Source organism: Mytilus californianus, unplaced genomic scaffold (assembly GCF_021869535.1).
Source record: "Mytilus californianus isolate M0D057914Y unplaced genomic scaffold, xbMytCali1.0.p SCAF_2, whole genome shotgun sequence".
Lineage (NCBI taxonomy): Eukaryota > Metazoa > Mollusca > Bivalvia > Mytilida > Mytilidae > Mytilus > Mytilus californianus.
In genome coordinates this window covers 1,447,850-1,471,258 of record NW_026262668.1, presented here as the reverse complement: position 1 = coordinate 1,471,258, position 23,409 = coordinate 1,447,850, and the positions used below count along the sequence as shown (strand labels likewise).

The window sequence follows — 23,409 nt, the reverse complement described above, 5'->3', positions numbered from 1 at the left end:
TTTGATTTTAACAAAAATTGAATATATGGGGTTCTTTGATATGCTGAATCTAACCATGTATTTTGATTTTGGACATTGGACCATTATAGGTAAATTAAAAAAATTCAAGTTCTTAGACCACATTCTTTCTGTGTCAGAAACCTATGCTGTGTCAAATATTTAATAACAATCCAAATTCAGAGCTGTATCAAGCTTGAATGTTGTGTCCAGACTTGCCCCAACTGTTCAGGGTTCGACCTCTGCGGTCGTATCAAGCTGCGCCCTAGCGAAGCATTTTATTTACCCTATAGTATCCCACGTACCCACTTTTTTTACCCTTTAATATCCCACATACCCACTTTTTTACCCTATAATATCCCACCTACCCAATTTTTTTACCCTTTAATATCCCACGTACCCACTTTTTTACCCTTTAATATCCCACCTACCCACTTTTTTTACCCTTTAATATCCCACGTACCCATTTTTTTTTACCCTTTAATATCCCACCTACCTACTTTTTTTACCCTTTTATATCCCAGGGTTTTTTTACCCTTTAATATCCCACCTACCTACTTTTTTTACCCTTTTATATCCCAGGTTCCCACTTTTTTTACCCTTTAATATCCCACCTACCCACTTTTTTTTACCCTTTAATATCCCACCTACCCACTTTTTTTACCCTTTAATATCCCACGTACCCATTTTTTTTTACCCTTTAATATCCCACGTACCCACTTTTTTTACCTTTTAATATCCCACATACCCACTTTTTCTTACCCTTTAATATCCCACGTACCCACTTTTATTACCCTTTAATATCCCACATACCCACTTTTTTACCCTTTAATATCCCACCTACCCACTTTTTTTACCCTTTAATATCCTACGTACCCACTTTTTTTTACCCTTTAATATTCCATGTACCCACTTTTTACCCTTTAATATCCCACGTACCCACTTTTTATACGACTGCAAACATTTTTTTGGGATCGTATGATGTCTGCATTGTCGTCGTCCAAAGACACATTGGCTTCTGGACAATAACTTTAGTTTAAGTGAATGGATCTCTATGAAATTTTTTAAGAAGGTTGAATACCACAAAAGGAAGGTTGGGATTGATTTTGGGGATGATGGCCCAAACCGTTAATTAGGGGCCCAAAAGGGGCCCAAAACAAGCATTTTTCTAGTTTCAGGATAATAACTTGTGTATAAGTATTGCGATTGCTCTGAAATTGTACCACAATGTTTAATACCACAAGTAGAAGGTTGTGAATCATTTGAGGGGTTATGGGGCCAACAGTTTAGGAATTAAGGACCAAAAAAGGGGCCAAAAACAAGCATTTTTCTAGTTTCCAGACAATAACTTGTGTGTAAGTGTATGGATCTCTCTGACATTGTACCACAAGGTTCCATATAACAAAGGGAAGGCTGTGATTGAGTTTGGGGTTAATTGCCCCAAACATGTAGGAATTAGGGTCAAAAAAAGGGTCAAAAACAAGCATTTTTCTAGTTTCCAGATAATAACTTGTGTTTAAGTGTATGGATCTCTCTGAAATTGTACTACAATGTTCCATACTACAAAGGAAAGGCTGGGATTGAGTTTTGGGGTTATTGCTCCAAGGGGGGTTTCAAAAAGTTGGGGGGGGGGATTTTTTTTCCAATTTTTTTAAGGGATTCATATTTTTTTATAAAAAGTTTTCAAATTTCGAATTTTTGAAAAGTTTCAAGAAGAAATCTTCAATTGCACAGTATTGCGCAATAGATTTGTAAGATCTTTGACCACTTTTATTTTGTGTCAGAAACCTATATTATGTCAAAAATGTGATCACAATCCAAATTCAGACAGTATCAAGCTTGAATATTGTGTCCAAATTTGCCCAAACTGTTCAGGGTTTGACCTCTGCAGTCGTATCAGGCTGTGCTCAGCGAAGCATTTTATTTACCCCTATATCCAACATCCAAAAAGCAAGTCATCCCCCTCTACAATCAAATGTTAAGTAAACAGTTTCTTTCAATTGATGAATCTTGTGGAGTTTGACTTATTTTTATCTCACCTGGCCCAAAGGGCCAAGTGAGCTTTTCTCATCACTTGGCGTCCGTTGTCCGTCGTCGTCGTTAACTTTTACAAAAATCTTCTCCTCTGAAACTACTTGGCCACAATCATCATTGGGGTATCTAGTTTAAAAAATGTGTCCGGTGACCCGGCCAACCAACCAAGATGGCAGCCATGGCTAAAAATAGAACATAGGGGTAAAATGTAGATTTTGGCTTATATCTCTGAAACCAAAGCATTTAGAGCAAGTCTGACATGGGGTAAAATTGTTTATCAGGTCAAGATCTATCTGCCCTGAAATTTTCAGATGAATCTGACAACCTGTTGTTGGGTTGCTGCCCCTGAATTTGTAATTTTAAGGAAATTTTGCCGTTTTTATAATTTTTTGTGGTCATATATTGGTATGACGTTGGTGTCGTCGTCGCTGTCCGAAGACACATTAGTTTTCTCACTCTAACTTTAGTTTAAGTGAATGGATCTCAATGAAATTTTACCATAAGGTTCAATACAACAAAAGGAAGGTGGGGATTGATTTTGGGGGTTATGGTACTAATAGTTAAGGAATTAGGGGCCAAAAAGGGGCCAAAAATAAGCATTTTTGTAACTTCCAGACATAACTTGTGTGTAAGTGTATGAATCTCTCTGACATTGTACCACAAGGTTCCATATCACAAAGGGAATGCTGGGATTGATTTTGGGGGTAATTGCCTCCAAATTTTAGGAATTAGGGGGCAAAAAAACAAGCATTTTTCTAGTTTCATGACAATAACTTGTGTGTAAGTGTATGGATCTCTCTGACATTGTTTCACAAGGTTCCATATCACAAAGGGAATGCTCGGATTGTTTTTGGGGGTAATTGCCTCCAAATTTTAGGAATTAGGGGCAAAAAAGGGGCAAAAAACAAGCATTTTTCAAGTTTCATGACAATAACTTGTGTGTAAGTGTATGGATCTTTATGAAATTGTACTACAAGGTTCCATATCACAAAGGGAAAGCTGGAATTGAGTTTGGGGGTAATTGCCCAAAAAGTTTAGGAATAAGGGGCCAAAAAGGGGCCAAAAATAAGCATTTTTCTAGTTTCCAGACAATAACTTGTGTTCAAGTGTATGGATCTCTCTGAAATTGTACTGCAAGGTACCATACCACAAAGGGAAGGCTGGGATTGATTTTGGGGGTAATTCCCTCAAAATTTTAGTAATTAGGGGCCATAAAAGGGCAAAAAAACAAGCATGTTTCTAGTTTCAGGACAATAACTTGTGTGTAAGTGTATGGATCTTTATGAATTTGTACTGCAAGGTTCCATATCACAAAGGGAAAGCTGTGTTTGAGTTTGGGGGTAATTGCCCTAAACGTTTAGGAATGTTGGGCCAAAAAGGGGCCAAAAAACAAGCATTTTTCTAGTTTCCAGACAATAACTTGTGTTCAAGTGTATGGATCTCTCTGAAATTGTACTGCAAGGTACCATACCACAATGGGAAGGCTGGGATTGATTTTGGGGGTGATGAATCATAAGGGGGTTTAAAAAATTTGGGGGAGGGATTTTTTTTTCCTTTTTTTTCTTTAAAATTTTCCATTTTAAATTGGTTATTTCTGATTTATACATAAAAGCAAATAATAATGATATGGTTTGAATAGGTAAATTAAAATTTTTTAAGTTCTTAGACCACTTTCATTCTGTGTGAGAAACCTATGCTGTGTCAAATATTTAATTACAATCCAAATTCAGTGCTGTATCAAGCTTGAATGTTGTGTCCATACTTGCCCCAACTGTTCAGGGTTCGACCTCTGCGGTCGTATCAAGCTGCGCCCCAGCGGATCATTTTATTGGTTATTATCTTGAATATTATTATAGATAGAGATAAACTGTAAACAGCAATAATGTTCAGCAAAGTAAGATCTACAATTAAGTCAACTTGACCAAAATGGTCAGTTGACCCCTTAAAGAGTTATTGCCCTTTATAGTCAATTTTTAACCATTTTTCGTAAATTTTTGTAAACTTTTACAAAAATCTTCTCCTCTGAAACTACTAAGACAAATTTAACCAAACTTGTCCACAATCATCATGAGGGTATCTAGTTTAAAAAATGTGTCTGATGACTCCGCCCGCGAACCAAGATGGCTGACATGGCTAAAAAATAGTACATAGGGTAAAATGCAGTTTTTGGCTCACATCTCTGAAACCAAAGCATTTAGAGCAAATCTGACAAGATAAAATTGTTCATTAGGTCAAGATCTATCTGCTCTGAAATTTTCAGACCAATCAGGCAACACGTTGTTGGGTTGCTGCCCCTGAATTGGTAATTTTAAGAAAATTTTGCAGCTTTTGGTTATTATCTTGAATATTATTATAGATAGAGATAAACTGTAAACAGCAATAATGTATAGCAAAGTAAGATCTACAAATAAGTCAACATGACCAAAATTGTCAATTGACCCCTTAAGGAGTTATTGCCTTTTATAGTCAATTTTTTACAATTTTCATAGATTTTGTAAATTTTTGTAAATTTTTACAAAATATTTTCCACTGTAACTACTGGGCCAAGTTCATTATAGATAGAGATAATTGTAAGCAGCAAGAATGTTCAGTAAAGTAAGATCTATAAACACATCACCATCACCAAAACACAAGTTTGTCATGAATCCATCTGTGTCCTTTGTTTAATATGCACATATTACCAAGGTGAGCAACACAGGCTCTTTAGAGCCTCTAGTTTTATTCTGAAAGAGATGTGTTTGTTGTCTCATTGGCAATCATACCACATCTTCTTAGTATTATATGTGTTATCTGGTTGATGATGACATGATTCTTGTTTACTTGATTATTTTTTATTTGTAGCAGTATTGTCTTTTTGGTTTTGTCTCCAATATTTCTACCTGAACCTGTTCGAATTGTTCTACACTAGTCATTTTGGGGCCCTTTATAGCTTGCTATTCCGTGTGAGCCAAGGCTCTGTATTGAAGGCCGTACTTTGACCTATAATTGTTAACTTTTCACACATTGTGACTTGGATGGAGAGTTGTCTCATTGGCACTCATACCACATCTTCTTATTTATAGCTATAGGTATTATGGTCCTTATTTTCTTTTATATGTGTGGACCAACTCTCTGTCAGCACAAATTATAAAACAGCACATTGACCATTTAAGCTACAGTTCTGCAGCTTGAAATGTTTCAACGCACGGAAACCTTGACTATATGGTAAGCCAGAGGATTTGTGCCATAAAACCTGGTTCATCCCAAAGTACCAGAGATACCAAGTTATACAGTTGTTTCCCTCCCCCACCTTTTTTATATTACAAACCAGTTCAATTAGCATGGATTGGTTAGTATTTTTGTATTCTCTTTATATAAGTAATTCAGTCAACTTATAAACTTACATACAATCAAATAATTTACTGTAGATTCAATATTACATAAATATAGGATACTAAGTGTTCAAAAAATTCCTGTACTCTTTCGACTTCAAACCAACTTGAAGAGATCAAGTTTCCATGAAAATGCATTTTTTTCCTAAATTCTAGAGAATGCGTACTCATGAAAAAATAAATGAATCCAATGTATTCATCTCAAAAAAAAAGTCTTACCTGATTAATATATTGTATACAGCTTAAAAACATATAATCTTTTGAAAATCCTTCTACTATCTCTGGTTTGACAAAAGATTTTGGTAAAATTCTTTTATGACCTGAAACAAATAGATAATAAATTTATGTCCAATTATAAAAAGAATATTTCTAAATTTCTGGTTTTAAAGACTAGGCAAAATGACAATGATACATAAATTAACAAAGGACTACTAGCAGTTACTGACATGCCAGCTCCAGACCTCAATTAAACTGATTGAAAGATTATGTCATCATCATATGAAAATCAAGCACAATCCCTCCCGTTAGGGGTTTAGTATCATTCCATCATAAAATATATGAGAAGTACATAACCCGTATCAAAGCTTATTACAAGAAAAGATACAAAAAATCAAACCAAAAAAACACAAAATCCTTAATTTCAATCTGTATTTAATTTTTTATAAATTTATTTATACAATCAACTTGTCTCTTATTAGATAAGACAAATTACTAACATGCTCTTCATTTTAAAACTGTGCCCTTAAATTTCTATCTAGAACACTGAGTTTAAATATGTATGATTATGTATTTTAGAAAAAAAATTGGCATTTGTATCTATTAATGAAGAAAGCACTTGCTGACTATTACCTATAAGTTGTGCACTTCCCCATATAAATGCTATAAATTGAAAATCATCTAAACTCCAAACTCCTTGACTACCAGCTGGTTCCATTCTGTATGTCACTTGAAGTTTTCTTACAAGTTTTAGATATCTGCAATATCAGTTAATCTGTTCAATTTCAAAAGTTTTTTTTTTTTTAATTTATTAAATATGCATGTGCAACAATAAAGATTATACAGATAACAATGAGTTTTTATTCAGTTCTTGGAATACTGTAAACCAACTAATTTTTGCAACTTTCAAAAGAATGAAAATGATGTGAATATAAATCAATGCAAATCTGCTAAAACTTAGATCTTCCTTTATATGAATACAGCAAGGAAATTAGAAAAAAAGCGAGAGAGAAAAAAAATCATCACAAAGTTGACTAGAATGGGCTAAATGCAAAATAAAATATTGGTGAATATAGATTGGTTTACAGTAAATAATACCAAACTTGACATGAATAAATGCATTTCTCAGCTTGTACTCACTATAATCAAAGATTTTATATTCCAAAATTCAGCATGACTGTCAGGGTCAATAATGAGTTCCAACTGAATTAGAACCATTGAGCGCAAACTGCATTGTTATATAGTATGAATGATCCTAAAATGTACCTCTAAAAAATAAGTGGTTTTGCTGCCATAGAAGTTTTAATAGAATTCAGCTTCTTTCTGGAAACCATTTCATGGATCTGAAAATACCTTAGAATCTTTTAGTTTCATTCAGTTACTGATTTAACTAAATCAGGACTTTTCAACAGAGCAGATGGTGGCAAAAGCTCACATAGACATTTAGACTTATAATGTTCTAAAAATCATGTATCCTTACAACAAATAAACAAAAATCAATGATAAAAAAACTGTAAGCAATTTACTCAACAAACGTGGCCTAGCTAATCAGCTGGGGCTCTTTTCACAAAAAGATCCTACGATAAAAATTGATTGTTATACCAAAATGTCGTTGATTTACAAGTATTTTTTCTGGTAAGATTTTTTTGTGAAATGAGTCGCTGTGTTACTCACTTTAGACATTTCCAGAAATTTAAATGTCCCAATTTTATATTCTAAAGAACTTACTTTTCAAATATATTTAATGCTACCGCAACAGCATCTTTTTCTGATAAAGCTCCTATCTTAAACAGACAGCAGAGGAATGCAACAAAGGATAATTCATGACCTAAAATAGAAAGACATATGTTGTTTAAAATATAAGAAGTGCTTACTGAATATTTTTCATATGCAAGTTTCTTTCTACCAGAAAATATTTTTTGGGAGCATTTGATGTCACTGATATTTGAAAATGAGGCAAACTTAAGTTAAAATGCGGAAACAAAAAAATTTGCAATTTTTCCAAGTTAAAAAAGTTCAACTCTAGAACGGTATGTGACTCAATGCCCAAATTCAATCTCTGTCTGTGAGTTTTGGGTCTTAGCATTATTTATGAGTTTCATAAATTTGCATGAGGCAAATGCAAAAAGCCTTAATTTTGAGTGCAGAAATGAAAAAAAAGCAATTTTCCCAGAATGGTAAGTGACTCACTGCCTAAATTCAAACAACTGTCTGCAAGTTTTGATTCTTAGCATTGCGTATGAATTTCATAAAATTTGGATGAGGAAAACTTGTTAGAGTGCGGAAACCAAAATGGGACGTGTGGAAGGAAGGACAGAAAGACGGAAGGAGGGAAGCTCAAGGGTAGCACTTAATGTCCCTGTTGCTTACGGTTAGGGCATAAATAAACTCCTGTATCTACTTTCTTATAATGACCTGCATACTGTATTTCTGATTATAAATATCATTACGCTTTAAATCAATGACCATTGTACAAATCTATCCTACAATACCTACAGTACTGAAAATTCTTAAATATTGGGGTTTTTTTTGGCGCAAAAATTACAACAGGATAGGTTTTGCAAAATATAAAAACTTACTTTTTTAATTTTGATAGCATTATTTGTAGTGAGTTTTACCTGAAATCTCAATTATAAATCTTTCATTTTTCCATTTTTCAACAATCACAATAATAAATAATAATTTCTGAATTTACAGTACAAGTATTTGATTATTGATTTTTTTTTACATCTGACCTGTTCCATAGTCAATTCGTGTATCATTACCAACACCTTCTACTAAGTACACAGCAACTTCAGGTAAAGCTTTGTGATATTTCTCTTCTAAACAGGCTTTAATCTCATCTTCTGCATTCTGTAATTTAATTTGTGATCAATGAAATTCAATGCAACAGACCATTATGCAAGAAATGGTTGTTACTCTGAAATGTACTACTGCTGTGGAGTCATTATTATTCGTGTGGTAAAACATTTTTTAGTGGATTTTGTGAGTTGAACCAAGATATTCAATGAAATACAAAGTTTCTATATGCTTGTATGAGAACTTTGGTACTAAAAACCACTAAATCAATTATTCATGAAAAATCGATTTTGCCTCATTCCACCATAATACATATTATCGCTATTTATTCCATTCTGGAAATTACACAACTCTTTCAAACCAGTTGAAGCTATCTGGGGCCTGTTTAAACAATGTACTGTGAATAAAACTTTCAAAGAGTTATGTTTAAACCATTGTAAACACTTCAAACAAAGTATTTTTCCCCCTTTTTTTTATTTTTTAAAGTTGGATCATAAACTATACAAATTTCAAAATGTTCACTTTCTACACATTTTCCTCCATCAGCTCATTACTGATGACCTTTGTTTTTGTGACACTTGACCTAAACAGGAAGTTGTCTAGATGACCGTTTTTTTTTTGATTGGACTAAATAGCTATAAGGTGTATTAGTACCCACAAAAATAAAAGAATCTAGGGTCTATCAAAAACTGATAAATGTATATTGCCATTCTAGCAATGTATTAATACAATGTATAAGAAATAGAAACATGTGTAGTTGTTAGAAAATGATGGCCAAAACACATAAAATGACCATAATTGTAAGGAATGGATAGCAATTCTTTTCTTGAGTCATTCTATTTATAATGGAGAAAATGTGTTTCTTAGTCAAATAAGTGCTGCTTTATATGTAAACTTTAAAAACAAATGTGTTTTTTATGATTCTTTTTTATAACAAAAAAAGCAAAAGAAGTAATGTGCTTTGGGAATAATTACCTAAGTGACCTTCAATATAAATTATATTTTATATTTACATGCAATGCAAGTTATTGGATTTTGCAGTTTACTAAAACCAACTATTTTACAATACTCAACTAAATAAAGAATTTAACCTATCTAGCAAACAAGAGGCTGTCGAGTGAGAGCAAACCGGATTTTCCTGCAGAGGTCGAACCCTGAACAGTTGAGCAAGTATGGACACAACATTTAAGCTTAAAACAGCTCTGAATTTGGATTGTGATTGAATATTTAAAATAGATTATTATCTAATCAATAATGAAAATGATATTTGCAAATCTGAACCCCAAACAGGATCATGTAAAAATTAAACATTAACACACACAACAAAAATAAAATACCACATAACAACTGTGACATCTACCTTCATAACACACATGACTTAAACAAAATAGTTATAAAGAAATTTTGATGTTATCATGTGTTCATGGAATAAGTTTGAGTTATTTCCCTTTGAACAGAAATATGGTTTAACATAGTACTCTAACATTAGATATGATTAATAGTTCTCTAAAATTAGATATGATGTAACACAATGTATATCTATTTTCAAATTATATTCAAATATAATTAATAGTTCCAAATATTTTTTCTTTCATTTGTCACAAACTAATACAACTTATCTATGATCAATGTCAACAACTTTAAATGTAATGAAATATATCCTATAATAAAAACAGATTATTATCTAATTAAAGGCGTTTTCATGTAAATGAATGGACAATGTTTGGCAGTCGCCCACCGGCCCACCCTATATCCCCAAATCAATAACCGATTTTTACTTCGAAAATCCGGTTAAAAAGTGTGTAACCACCAATTAAATAAAATGCTCCGCAGGGCGCAGCTTGATACGACCGCATAGGTCGAACCCTGAACAGTTGGGGCAAGTATGGACACAACATTCAAGCTTGATACAGCTCTGAATTTGGATTGTGATTAAATATTTGACACAGCATAGGTTTCTGACACAGAATGAATGTGGTCTAAGAACTTAAAAATTTTAAATTGGACATTCACCTATTATGGTCCAATATCCAAAATCTAAATACATGGTTAGATTCAGCATATCAAAGAACCCCAAGAATTCAATTTTTGATGAAATCAAACAAAGTTTAATTTTGGACCTTTTTGATCTCAATGTGGACAAAGTTGATAACGGGGACCAAAAATCAAAAATCTAAATGCATGGTTAGATTCAGCATATCAAAGAACCCCATATAATCAATTTTTGTTGAAATCAAACAAAGTTTAATTTTGGACCCCGATTTGGACCAACTTGAAAACTGGGCCCATAATCAAAAATCTAAATACATGTTTAGATTCAGCATATCAAAGAACCCTAAAAATTAAATTTTTGTTAAAATCAAACTAAGTTTAATTTTGGACCCTTTGGACCTTAATGTAGACCAATTTGAAAACGGAACCAAAAATTAAGAATCTAAATACACGGTTAGATTCGGCATATCAAAGAACCCCAATAATTCAATTTTTGATGAAATCAAACAAAGTTAAATTTTGGACCCTTTGGACCTCAATGTGGACCAATTTAAAAACGGGGCCCAAAATCCAAAAACTTAATACACGGTTTGATTCAGCATATTAAAGAACCCCAAGAATTAAAGAATAAAACCCCATTGAAATTGATCAAGAAATAAGCAATTTATATGAAGTATCTTCTTTTGCACAATACTGTGCAATTGAATATTTCTTGCTATTGCGCAATACTGTACAATTGACAATTTCTTGCTATTGCTCAATATTGTGCTATTGGATATTTCTTGCTATTGCGCAATACTGTGTAATTGAAGATTTCTTGCTATTGCGCAATACTGTGCAATTGAAGATTTCTTGCTATTGTGCAATACTGTGCAATTGAAAATTTCTTGCTATTGCACAATACTTATTATATAATAATTTACACATCCTGTTTGGTGTGCATCTCCTACCATATCATTATTATTTGCTTTTAAATATAAATCAGAAATAACCAACTTAAAATGGAAAATTTTAAAAGAAAAAAAAAAGGAAAAAAAGAAAAAAAAAAGAAACCCCCCCCCCCAAATTTTTTGAACCCCATTATGATTCATCACCCCCAAACTCAATCCCAGCCTTCCCTTTGTGGTATGGTACCTTGCAGTACAATTTCAGAGAGATCCATACACTTGAACACAAGTTATTGTCTGGAAACTAGAAAAATGCTTGTTTTTTGGCCCCTTTTTGGCCCCCAAATCCTAAACGTTTCGGGCAATTACCCCCAAACTCAATTCCAGCTTTCCCTTTGTGATATGGAACCTTGTAGTACAATTTCAGAAATATCCAAACACTTACACACAAGTTATTGTCATGAAACTAGCAAAATGCTTGTTTTTTGCCCCTTTTTTGGCCCCTAATTCCTAAAATTTTGAGGCAATTACCCCCAAAATCAATTACAGCCTTCCCTTTGTGATATGGAACCTTGTGGTACAATGTCAGAGAGATCCATACACTTACACACAAGTTATTATTATTAAGTTACAAAAATGCTTATTTTTGGCCCCTTTTTGGCCCCTAATTCCTTAACTGTTGGTACCATAACCCCCAAAATCAATCCCAACCTTTCTTTCGTGGTATTGAACCTTATGGTAAAATTTCATGGAGATCCATTCACTTAAACTAAAGTTAGAGTGCGAAAACCAATGTGTCTTCGGACAACGCCGGACGACGCCAGACGACGACGACGACGACGACGACGACGACGACGACGACGACGACGACGACGCCAACGTCATACCAATATACGACCAAAAAATTTTTAATTTTTGCGGTCGTATAAAAACTTACAAATCAATAAATTTTCTTTAACCATGAATAAAAGTACACACATGTGTGATTAAGTCTAAGGGAACATGAAGGACAGCTACACCACCAATACAGGATTTTGAGGGTGTATCTACAACACCTGCTTCAAAATAGAGAATACAATTCAGGTACTTGTTATGATTGGTAGGATAAAAATGTTTGTAGATTTCATTGGTGAAGGTGAACCACAAATTCAAATTCAAATGTTCAATGAATTATGTATTTTCTAAAGGCTTGTATGCAAAACCATGACATTAAATATCCACACAAATGTAAGTTTTTCTCAATCCACAAAAATTGGTATCCACAAAAATAAATGAATCCACAGTAAGTTAAGAAAAAAAATACTTCAAATATTTGCCACTGTACTCACATCTTTTAATTTCTTATAAAAATCTCTAAAAGCCTTGTTACCAAATCTCTGTGGTTGGTCTGTTGGTGGGATTTCATCCACCCATACTATAAGCTTATCTATTAAATCTGATAACTTTTGGACTGTCTGAAAAAGGTAAATAAATTTTAGTAGCAAAATCAGAACGCCCATTTACTAGTGTATTCATGCTAAACATGTGAAGGAAACTAGAGTCTAGAAAAATATTTCATGCAGTAAATTGTAAATTCTTTCTCTATAGCAAATGTCAAAAACTTTTTTTACCAGACAAACTATTATCTATTATCATTAATATTTTTCACAATGACAAACATTGTCATTATCCTGTCAAAAAATGTTTAAAGAAATCAACTATGCTTTGCAGTACTACTACCTTGTGATCGTTCAATTGTAATTATTTTTTTTTAGATGGTAGCAGCAGAGCAATGAGTGCATTTCAGTAATTATTGGTTGAACTGCTACAAAGTTTCAAAGAAGAAAATTTGCATTTGGTTTAAGCCAAAAAAAACCAAAACAAACTGAACAACACAAATCATTAAGACATCTAGAGGTAGATACACAGTATTAAATAATAGACATACAATGTGTACATACAAACCATTGGCAATGCTCTAAGAATAACTTTTTGCCCTTCCTTTTATCTATATCACCCTGCTCAGTCACTCTGTAATTCTAGAATCACAGCTTTGAGACATGAGCAGAACTATCAGCAACATCACAATGACAGTATCTGAGGAGAAATTATCATTGATGTCACAATGTATGAGATTTTATTTAGCTTACTTTTGTCAAGCGTAAGGCGGCAAACTCTGCCGGGCAAAGACCACAAATAATACGATTATCTGATTTTCTGATCTCAAAATATCAGCTGCTTGACACAATGAGAAATTTACCTCGTTCGCTGTCAATCGCCAAAAAGGTTCACACTGTGGCTGGTGGCTGTTATTTTACAATATCAATGAGTAGAAAGCGATATAATCTATACATATTATAAAAGAATTCCACAAGGATTATCAAAAAACTATCAATAAACACCAAACTCTTAGCTGGACAAAAAACATAAATCAATGATAATCACTGATGAGGTTCCTCCTGGTTAGGGACTGGCACATTTAACATGTGGTATGGGTTAAATAATATTGAAAGTACTCAACCCTTCCCATCTATTTTATCCTGGTTAGGAACTGGCACATTTAACATATGGTATGGGTTAAATGATATTGAAAGTACTCAACCCTTCCGATTTATTAAGCAGAAATAATAAAGGTACAAAGAAAGATGCACAACAAAAATCTGTTAATTATCATCATTCCCTAGGTACATGTATAACAGACAGCAAACACAGCTCCAGGAAAAAACAATACTATATATCAGAAAATTTCCGTGTTTCTAATTTCTTTATATTCTTATTAGGCATTTTACTGTGAAATTTAGCCTATTCAAATATATCTCACCTTTCATTTAAATGTAATTTACAAGGCTATGAAGCAATACAAATGAACATGGTGAAGATTAAACTGCCCCTTCTGGGACCAAAACCCTGAACAACATTTGACAAGATATTAACATGGTAAACAGAAATTATCTTTAAACTGTCTTTCAGTGGTCTTTCACTGCACTGGAAATTAGATATTTACGAGATGGACATTTTTTTGACAGGATGGTTTGGATACAGTGTCCCCCAGTGGTGTTTTACACTGTATGACTGCCAGTTTTAGTACGATGGTTTGGACACAGTGTCCCTCAGTGGTGTTTTACACTGTAAGTATGACTGGACACAGTGTCCCCCAGTGGTGTTTTACATTATAAGTATGACTGCCAGTTTAAGTACAAATGTATACCTACCTCAGACATTAGATATTCATCTCTAATCTTTTTTCCTTTAATTGACTCATTTACAGCTAAGATAAAACCTGTTAAATCTCTGTAAGCCTGTCACAAAAATAGAAATACAAGAAAATATTATTCTGTTTGGGATGATACATGTATAACATATAATATCAGTATAAATAGAAGGAGATGTGGTATGTTTGCCAATGAGACAAATGTGTTTGTGACAAGCTCTAAGAACTGTGACTTCCCCTTTTGTATGTGACAAGCTCTGAGAGGGCTGTGACTCCCCCTTTTGTATGTGACAAGCTCTAAGAACTGTGACTGCCCCTTTTGTATGTGACAAGCTCTACGGACTGTGACTCCCCCTTTTGTATGTGACAAGCTCTAAGGACTGTGACTGCCCCTTTTGTATGTGACAAGCTCTAAGGACTGTGACTCCCCCTTTTGTATGTGACAAGCTCTAAGGACTGTGACTCCCACTTTTGTATGTGACAAGCTCTTAGAATTGGGACTCCCCCTTTTGTATGTGACAAGCTCTTAGGACTGTAACTACCCCTTTTGTATGTGATAAGCTCCAAGGACTGTGACTTCCCCTTTTGTATGTGATAAGCTCCAAGGACTGTGACTTCCCCTTTTGCATGTGACAAGCTCTTAGAACTGTGACTTCTCCTTTTGTATGTGACAAGCTCTAAGAACTGGGACTCCCCCTTTTGTATGTGACAAGCTCTTAGAACTATGACTTCCCCTTTTGTATGCGACAAGTTCTTAGAACTGTGACTCCCCCTTTTGTATGTGACAAGCTATGAGGACTGTGACTCCCCCTTTTGTATGCGACAAGCTCTTAGAACTGGGACTTCCCCTTTTGTATTTGACAAGCTCTAAGGACTGTGACTCTCCCTATTGTATGTGACAAGCTCTTAGAACTGGGACTCACTCTTTTGTATGAGACAAGCTCTTAGAACTGTGACTCCCCCTTTTGTATGTGACAAGCTTTTAGAACTGTGACTCCCACTTTTGTATGCAACAAGCTCTTAGAACTGTGACTCCCCCTTTTGTATGTGACAAGCTCTTAGAACTGGGACTCCCCCTTTTGTATGTGACAAGCTCTTAGAACTATGACTTCCCCTTTTGTATGTGACAAGCTCTTAGAACTATGACTTCCCCTTTTGTATGTGACAAGCTCTTAGAACTGTGACTCCCCCTTTGTATGTGACAAGCTCTAAGGACTGTGAATTCCCCTTTTGAATGTGACAAGCTCTTAAAACTGTGACTTCCCCTTTTGTATGTGACAAGCTCTTAGAACTGTGACTTCCCCTTTTGTATGTGACAAGCTCTAAGAACTGTGACTTCCCCTTTTGTATGTGACAAGCTCTTAGAACTTTGACTTCCCCTTTTGTATGTGACAAGCTCTTAGAACTGTGACTCCCCCTTTTGTATGTGACAAGCTCCAAGGACTGTGACTCCCCCTTGTGTATGTGACAAGCTCTTAGAACTTTGACTTCCCCTTTTGTATGTGACAAGCTCCAAGAACTGGGACTTCCCCTTTTGTATGTGACAAGCTCTAAGGACTGTGAATTCCCCTATTGTATGCGACAAGCTCTTAGAACTGGGACTTCCCCTTTTGTATGGGACAAGCTCAAAGAACTGGGACTTCCCCTTTTGTATGTGACAAGCTCTAAGGACTGTGAATTCCCCTTTTGTATGTGACAAGCTCTAAGGACTGTGAATTCCCCTTTGTATGTGACAAGCTCTAAGAACTGGGACTCCCCCTTTTGTATGTGACAAGCTCTTAGAACTGTGACTCCCCTTTTTGTATGTGACAAGCTCTTAGAACTGTGACTTCCCCTTTATTCCAAAGTAATTCACTTCCTACCTCTTGGTAAACAATTCATTTAAATGCTGCTGGTAATACTGAAAGTATTGAAAAGGGGTTCTGTTTGTCAAAAAACACAAATTTAATGATACAAAAAATATATCCGAAGCATTTTAAAGTTTTAAATCATTTACTGTGGATTCAGTATTATTCGTTGGATACCAATTTTCGTGGATTTCGTAGGTAACAGATTAACCACAAATTTAAATGTTCAACGAATGACACATTTTCTATAAGGAAATGAAATATCCATGACATAATGACATTGATAGATTGATGTAAGTAACTTTAGGTAACCAAACAAACTTCAATAAAATGCTTCGCTGGGCGCAGCTTGATACGACCGCAGAGGTCGAACCCTGAACAGTTGGGGCAAGTATGGACACAACATTCAAGCTTGATACAGCTCTGAATTTGGATTGTGATTAAATATTTGACACAGCATAGGTTTCTGACACAGAAAGAATGTGGTCTAAGAACTTCAATTTTTTTAATTTACCTATTATGGTCCAATGTCCAAAATCAAAATACATGGTTAGATTCAGCATATCAAAGAACCCCATATATTTAATTTTTGTTGAAATCAAACAAAGTTTAATTTTGGACCCCAACTTGGACAAACTTGAAAACTGGTCCCACAATCAAAAATCTACACACATGTTTAGATTCAGCATATCAAAGTACCCGAAGAATTCTATTTATGTTAAAATCAAACTAAGTTTAATTTTGGACCCTTTGGACCTTAATGTAGACAAATTTAAAAAACGGGACCCTAAATTAAAAATCTAAAAACACAGTTAGATTTGGCATATCAAAGAACCCCAATAATTCATTTTTTGATGAAATCAAACAAAGTTTAATTCTGGACCCTTTTGACCTCACTATGAACCAATTTGATAGCGGGCCCACAAATAAAAAATCTAAATACATGGTAAGATTTAGCATATCAAAGAACCCCATATATTCAATTTTTGTTGAAATCAAACAAAGTTTAATTTTGGACCCCAATTTGGACCATCTTGAAAACTGGGCCAAAAATCTAAAATCTAAATACATGTTTAGATTCAGCATATCAAAGAACCCCATATATTCAATTTTTGTTGAAATCAAACAAAGTTTAATTTTGGACCCCAACTTGGACCAACTTGAAAACTGGTCCCATAATCAAAAATCTAAACACATGTTTAGATTCAGCATATCAAAGAACCCCAAAAATTCAATTTTTGTTAAAATCAAACTAAGTTTAATTTTGGACCCTTTGGACCTTAATGTAGACCAATTTAAAAAACAGGACCCAAAATTAAAAATCTAAATACACGGTTAGATTTGGCATATCAAAGAACCCCAATAATTCAATTTTTGATGAAATCAAACAAAGTTTAATTTTGGACCCTTTTGACCTCAATATGAACCAATTTGATAGCGGGCCCACAAATAAAAAATCTAAATACATGGTAAGATTCAGCATATCAAAGAACCCCATATATTCAATTTTTGTTGAAATCAAACAAAGTTTAATTTTGGACCCCAATTTGGACCAACTTGAAAACTGGGCCAAAAATCTAAAATCTAAATACATGTTTAGATTCAGCATATCAAAGAACCCCATATATTCAATTTTTGTTGAAATCAAACAAAGTTTAATTTTGGACCCCAACTTGGACAAACTTGAAAACTGGGCCCATAATCAAAAATCTAAACACATGTTTAGATTCAGCATATCAAAGAACCCTAAGAATTCAATTTTTGTTAAAATCAAACTAAGTTTAATTTTGGACCCTTTGGACCTTAATGTAGACAAATTTAAAAAACGGGACCCAAAATTAAAAATCTAAATACACGGTTAGATTCGGCATATCAAAGAACCCCAATAATTCAATTTTTGATGAAATCAAACAAAGTTTAATTTTGGACCCTTTGGACCTCAATGTGGACCAATTTAAAAACGGGGCCCAAAATCCAAAAACTTAATACACGGTTAGATTCAGCATATTAAAGAACCCCAAGAATTCAAGAATAAAACCCCATTGAAATTGATCAAGAAATAAGCAATTTATACGAAGTATCTTCTTTTGCACAATACTGTGCAATTGAATATTTCTTGCTATTGCGCAATACTGTACAATTGACAATTTCTTGCTATTGCGCAATATTGTGCTATTGGATATTTCTTGCTATTGCGCAATACTGTTAAATTGAAGATTTCTTGCTATTGCGCAATACTGTGCAATTGAAGATTTCTTGCTATTGTGCAATACTGTGCAATTGAAAATTTCTTGCTATTGCACAATACTTATTATATAATAATTTACACATCCTGTTTGGTGTGTATCTCCTACCATATCATTATTATTTGCTTTTAAATATAAATCAGAAATAACCAACTTAAAATGGAAAATTTTAAAAGAAAAAAAAAAGGAAAAAAAGAAACCCCCCCCCCCCCCCCAAATTTTTTGAACCCCCTTATGATTCATCACCCCCAAACTCAATCCCAGCCTTCCCTTTGTGGTATGGTACCTTGCAGTACAATTTCAGAGAGATCCATACACTTGAACACAAGTTATTGTCTGGAAACTAGAAAAATGCTTATTTTTGGCCCCTTTTTGGCCCCCAATTCCTAAACGTTTCGGGCAATTACCCCCAAACTCAATTCCAGCTTTCCCTTTGTGATATGGAACCTTGTAGTACAATTTCAGAAATATCCAAACACTTACACACAAGTTATTGTCATGAAACTAGAAAAATGCTTGTTTTTTGCCCCTTTTTTGGCCCCTAATTCCTAAAATTTTGAGGCAATTACCCCCAAAATCAATTACAGCCTTCCCTTTGTGATATGGAACCTTGTGGTACAATGTCAGAGAGATCCATACACTTACACACAAGTTATTGTCTGAAAGTTACAAAAATGCTTATTTTTGGCCCCTTTTTGGCCCCTAATTCCTTAACTGTTGGTACCATAACCCCCAAAATCAATCCCAACCTTCCTTTTGTGGTATTGAACCTTATGGTGAAATTTCATGGAGATCCATTCACTTAAACTAAAGTTAGAGTGCGAAAACCAATGTGTCTTCGGACGACGCCGGACGACGCCGGACGACGACGACGACGACGACGACGACGACGACGCCAACGTCATACCAATATACGACCAAAAAATTTTTAATTTTTGCGGTCGTATAAAAATGAATTTGAATGTTAGCATGCCTCTATAGATATGTTTATTTCTTCACATATACAAAATTGCATACCTGGAATTCAAATGATTTTCTTCTGTTTATTACATTAATCTTAATAAAAATCACTAAAACTGCTTTTCAATGCCCCTAGAATCAGTCCAGAATTGGTTCAATTCAGGTTACTGATAATAATAACATTAACGTTACAAAATTTCTGCACCTGATGTATATATCGACATTAAAGTGATCCTCAAGGCCAAAATATTTGAAAACCCAATGCTTATTAAAAAAAATGAAGAGCTTGTAAACCAAAAAGGACAAAAAAGTATAGCCAAAGTCGTTCATTTATAAGTTCATATTAAAATATATGTTAATTTATTTCTCAACACTAGCTGTTTTTTTTGGCTTTTTATAACCTAACTAGTGCTGAGAAATCATGACAATCCCGAATTTGTTGATTACTAGTAACAAAAAATATATTTATTCTCCTTTTGTTGCCAAGCGATAACTGTAAGGAATATATACAGTATTTACTTTGATAGAGTATATATGTAAATAATGTGCAAATTTGAATTTTTTGTTAAATATAATTTGCCAGAAATGTTCTGTATGCATGTGCTTAGTAGTCTGAAAAATAGTACGAAGATTGGTCAATTTCAAACAAGTGCAAATGAGATCTGCTGGTTTGAATATCTATTGTAAGATTGAAAAAGACAAAGGTGATATGTTTCTTTTGGCATTCAGTATATCTAATCCCTTGTCTTTATTATGTTTAAAATGTAATTCTCCCACATTTTTACATACACTTTCCAAATCAATTTGCTCTTGTTTTACATGTTTTAGGCATGAAAAAGAAAAATTGGCTGTAAAAGAAGACCATAATAATGTCTCTAAAAATTTGAAAGTACAAAAGTGAATTGAAAAATGGCAACTTTTAAAGCTGTCAAACTGAATTCAGGACCCTGATGAAATAAATTTATCCATATTTTAGTTAGATCCTGTCAAATGATTTTGCTATATGTTTCCTCAAATCTTTTAAATCTTTCATTAAAGATAGTACAGGTTACTTTCTTTTAAATTTCATTCAATGTTGTATATAAATGCATTTCCTGGTCAATAGCTCGGTAATATCAAAAAAATACCTACAATTGATTTTTCCCAATCAGGAATGTGTTCAGCTCGACTCAGTTCTTTCGTGGGAACTTTAAATTCATGATCTTCTATAACAATATCAGTATGTGCATCTGAAAAGTAAAGAACACATAAAATGCCAGTAGTTTTCACAAAGACTATTTTTCTCTGCTACTTTTTTTTTTAATTTATGGTTCAAGTGCTTGTACAAAGAGGGGGGCAAGGGGGGTTCCAATAACAGCAAAACAGCAAATTGATTTGGATTATAACTGATAACAAGGAATTGAAAAGGGATAAAAACAAATAACAGTAAATGAATAATTAAAATGTCGGGTCCAGGACAAATCCAGTATATATCTTATTATAATCCTTTGTATAATGAATTCCATTTTCTATGAACATGTTTTTAGAGTTATATATCTAGAATTGGTTTACTCAATGTATGATCATTTTTTTTTGTTATGGAATACTTTTTTCAGCATTTATTTTTGTACTTTTAAAGAAGCTCACACATGCTTGTAATTTAAATAGTGAGTGTATTCTTAGAAAAGAATCACAGAGCTAAGTCTGTGTTCCTTATTATATAAAAGGTGTTTAGGTTAACTGGTCGTATGGAACTAGGACTTAATTGCCATCCTCATCAGGTATCCCTGGCCATATGTTTTCCTTTTTGTTGAGTCTGCGACTTTTGTCACAAAAGCGAGACATAGTGATCATACATTCCGTCGGCGGCGTTGTCGTCAGGGGCATCCACAAATATTTACTCAGTGGTTAGTGTTTTTAAAATTTGAATAACTTTCTTAAAATATCCTGGATTTCTACCAAACTTGAACAGAAGCTTGTTTACACAAACTGTATAATTATAAAATAGTATCCAGAAGTAAATTTTGTAAAGTAAAAAAAAAAATAATCCTATTTATCCATATTTTACTTATAAATGGATTTAGTTTTTCTGCTAGTTTACATTACATTCACTCTGTGGTGAAAGTTTTAAAAATTTTAATAACTTTCTTAAACTATCCCAAAGTTTTTTTCCATTCTTTAACTTCAGTTTGCCTCAATCAAATGTTATGAAACTTATACACAATGCTTATTACCACAAAACACAGATCAAGTTTGAATGTTGGTCGTGTCACTGTAACCGTTCTAATGTTATGCCACATTACAAACGAAAAAAATTGCTGAATTTTTCGTTTCCGTTCTCTAACTTTAGTTTGCCTCAACCAAACTGAGTTACAGGCAAGCATTTCTGTATTTTGAGCCTATGCGACATTTGCTTCTAATGTAGTATGTTTTTCTAATATATTATGTTTTTATATTCGATAATAAAATGCTCCGCTGGGGCGCAGCTTGATACGACCGCAGAGGTCGAACCCTGAACAGTTGGGGCAAGTATGGACACAACATTCAAGCTTGATACAGCACTGAATTTGGATTGTAATCAAATATTTGACAAAGCATAGGTTTCTCACACAGAATGAAAGTGGTCTAAGAACTTACAAATTTTTAATTTACCTATTCAAACCATATCATTATTATTTGCTTTTATATATAAATCAGAAATAACCAATTTAAAATGGAAAATTTTAAAGAAAAAAAAGGAAAAAAAATCTCCCCCCCAAATTTTTTGAACCCCCCTTATGATTCATCACCCCCAACCTCAATCCCAGCTTTCCCTTTGTGGTATGGTACCTTGCAGTACAATTTCAGAGAGATCCATACACTTGAACACAAGTTATTGTCTGGAAAATAGAAAAATGCTTGTTTTTTGGCCCCAAATTCCTAAACGTTTAGGGCAATTACCCCCAAACTCAAACCCAGCTTTCCCTTTGTGATATGGAACCTTGCAGTACAATTTCATAAAGATCCATACACACAAGTTATTGTCCTGAAACTAGAAAAATGCTTGTTTTTTTGCCCTTTTATGGCCCCTAATTACTAAAATTTTGAGGGAATTACCCCCAAAATCAATCCCAGCCTTCCCTTTGTGGTATGGTACCTTGCAGTACAATTTCAGAGAGATCCATACACTTGAACACAAGTTATTGTCTGGAAACTAGAACTAGAGGCTCTCAAGAGACTGTGTCGCTCACCTGTATTTACTGATGCTTTGGAAATCATGTAAAATAAGGTTAAAATCATAATTAATAGTATTAGATATTAGATATTATAATGATATCTAAGATAATGACAAAAAACTGCAAAATTTTTGTAAAATTACTAACTCAGGGGCAGCAACCCAACAACGGGTTGTCGAATTCATCTGAAAATTTCAGGGCAGATAAATCTAAATCTGATGAACATTTTTGCCACCTGTCAGATTTGCTCTAAATGCTTTAGTTTCAGAGATATAAACCAAAAACTGCATTTTACCCCTATGTTCTATTTTTACCTAAGACAGCAATGATAGTTGGAAGGCGGGGTCATCGGACAAATTTTAAACTAGATACCCTAATAATGATTATGGCCAAGTATGGTTAAATTTGTCTCAGTAGTTTCAGAGAAGAAGATTTTTGTAAAAGATTACAAAAATTTACAAAAAATTGTTAAAAATTGACTATTAAGGGCAATAACTCCTAAAGGGGTCAACTGACAATTTTGGTCATTACAACTTATTTGTAGATCTTACTTTGCTGAACATTATTGCTGTTTACAGTTTATCTCTATCTATAATAATATTCAAGATAATAACCAAAAAACTGCAAAATTTCCTTAAAATGACCAATTCAGGGGCAGCAACCCAACAACAGGTTG

General features: G+C 33.8%; 1 protein-coding gene across 2 annotated transcripts in view; it reads right to left on the bottom strand.

Annotated features, from left to right (window-relative positions):
• Positions 1 to 23,409, bottom strand: part of LOC127729052 (serine/threonine-protein phosphatase 2A activator-like) — a 43,196-nt gene that overhangs the window by 8,360 nt on the left and 11,427 nt on the right. For both annotated transcript variants that reach the window (XM_052236677.1, XM_052236676.1), the window contains exons 2-8: positions 20,671 to 20,768; positions 14,488 to 14,574; positions 12,625 to 12,750; positions 8,354 to 8,471; positions 7,347 to 7,446; positions 6,252 to 6,376; positions 5,622 to 5,722 (exon numbers count right to left, since the gene is read on the bottom strand). In XM_052236677.1, coding sequence (XP_052092637.1) covers positions 5,622 to 5,722; positions 6,252 to 6,376; positions 7,347 to 7,446; positions 8,354 to 8,471; positions 12,625 to 12,750; positions 14,488 to 14,574; positions 20,671 to 20,768 — 755 coding nt within the window. The remainder of the gene's footprint in view (positions 1 to 5,621; positions 5,723 to 6,251; positions 6,377 to 7,346; positions 7,447 to 8,353; positions 8,472 to 12,624; positions 12,751 to 14,487; positions 14,575 to 20,670; positions 20,769 to 23,409) is intronic.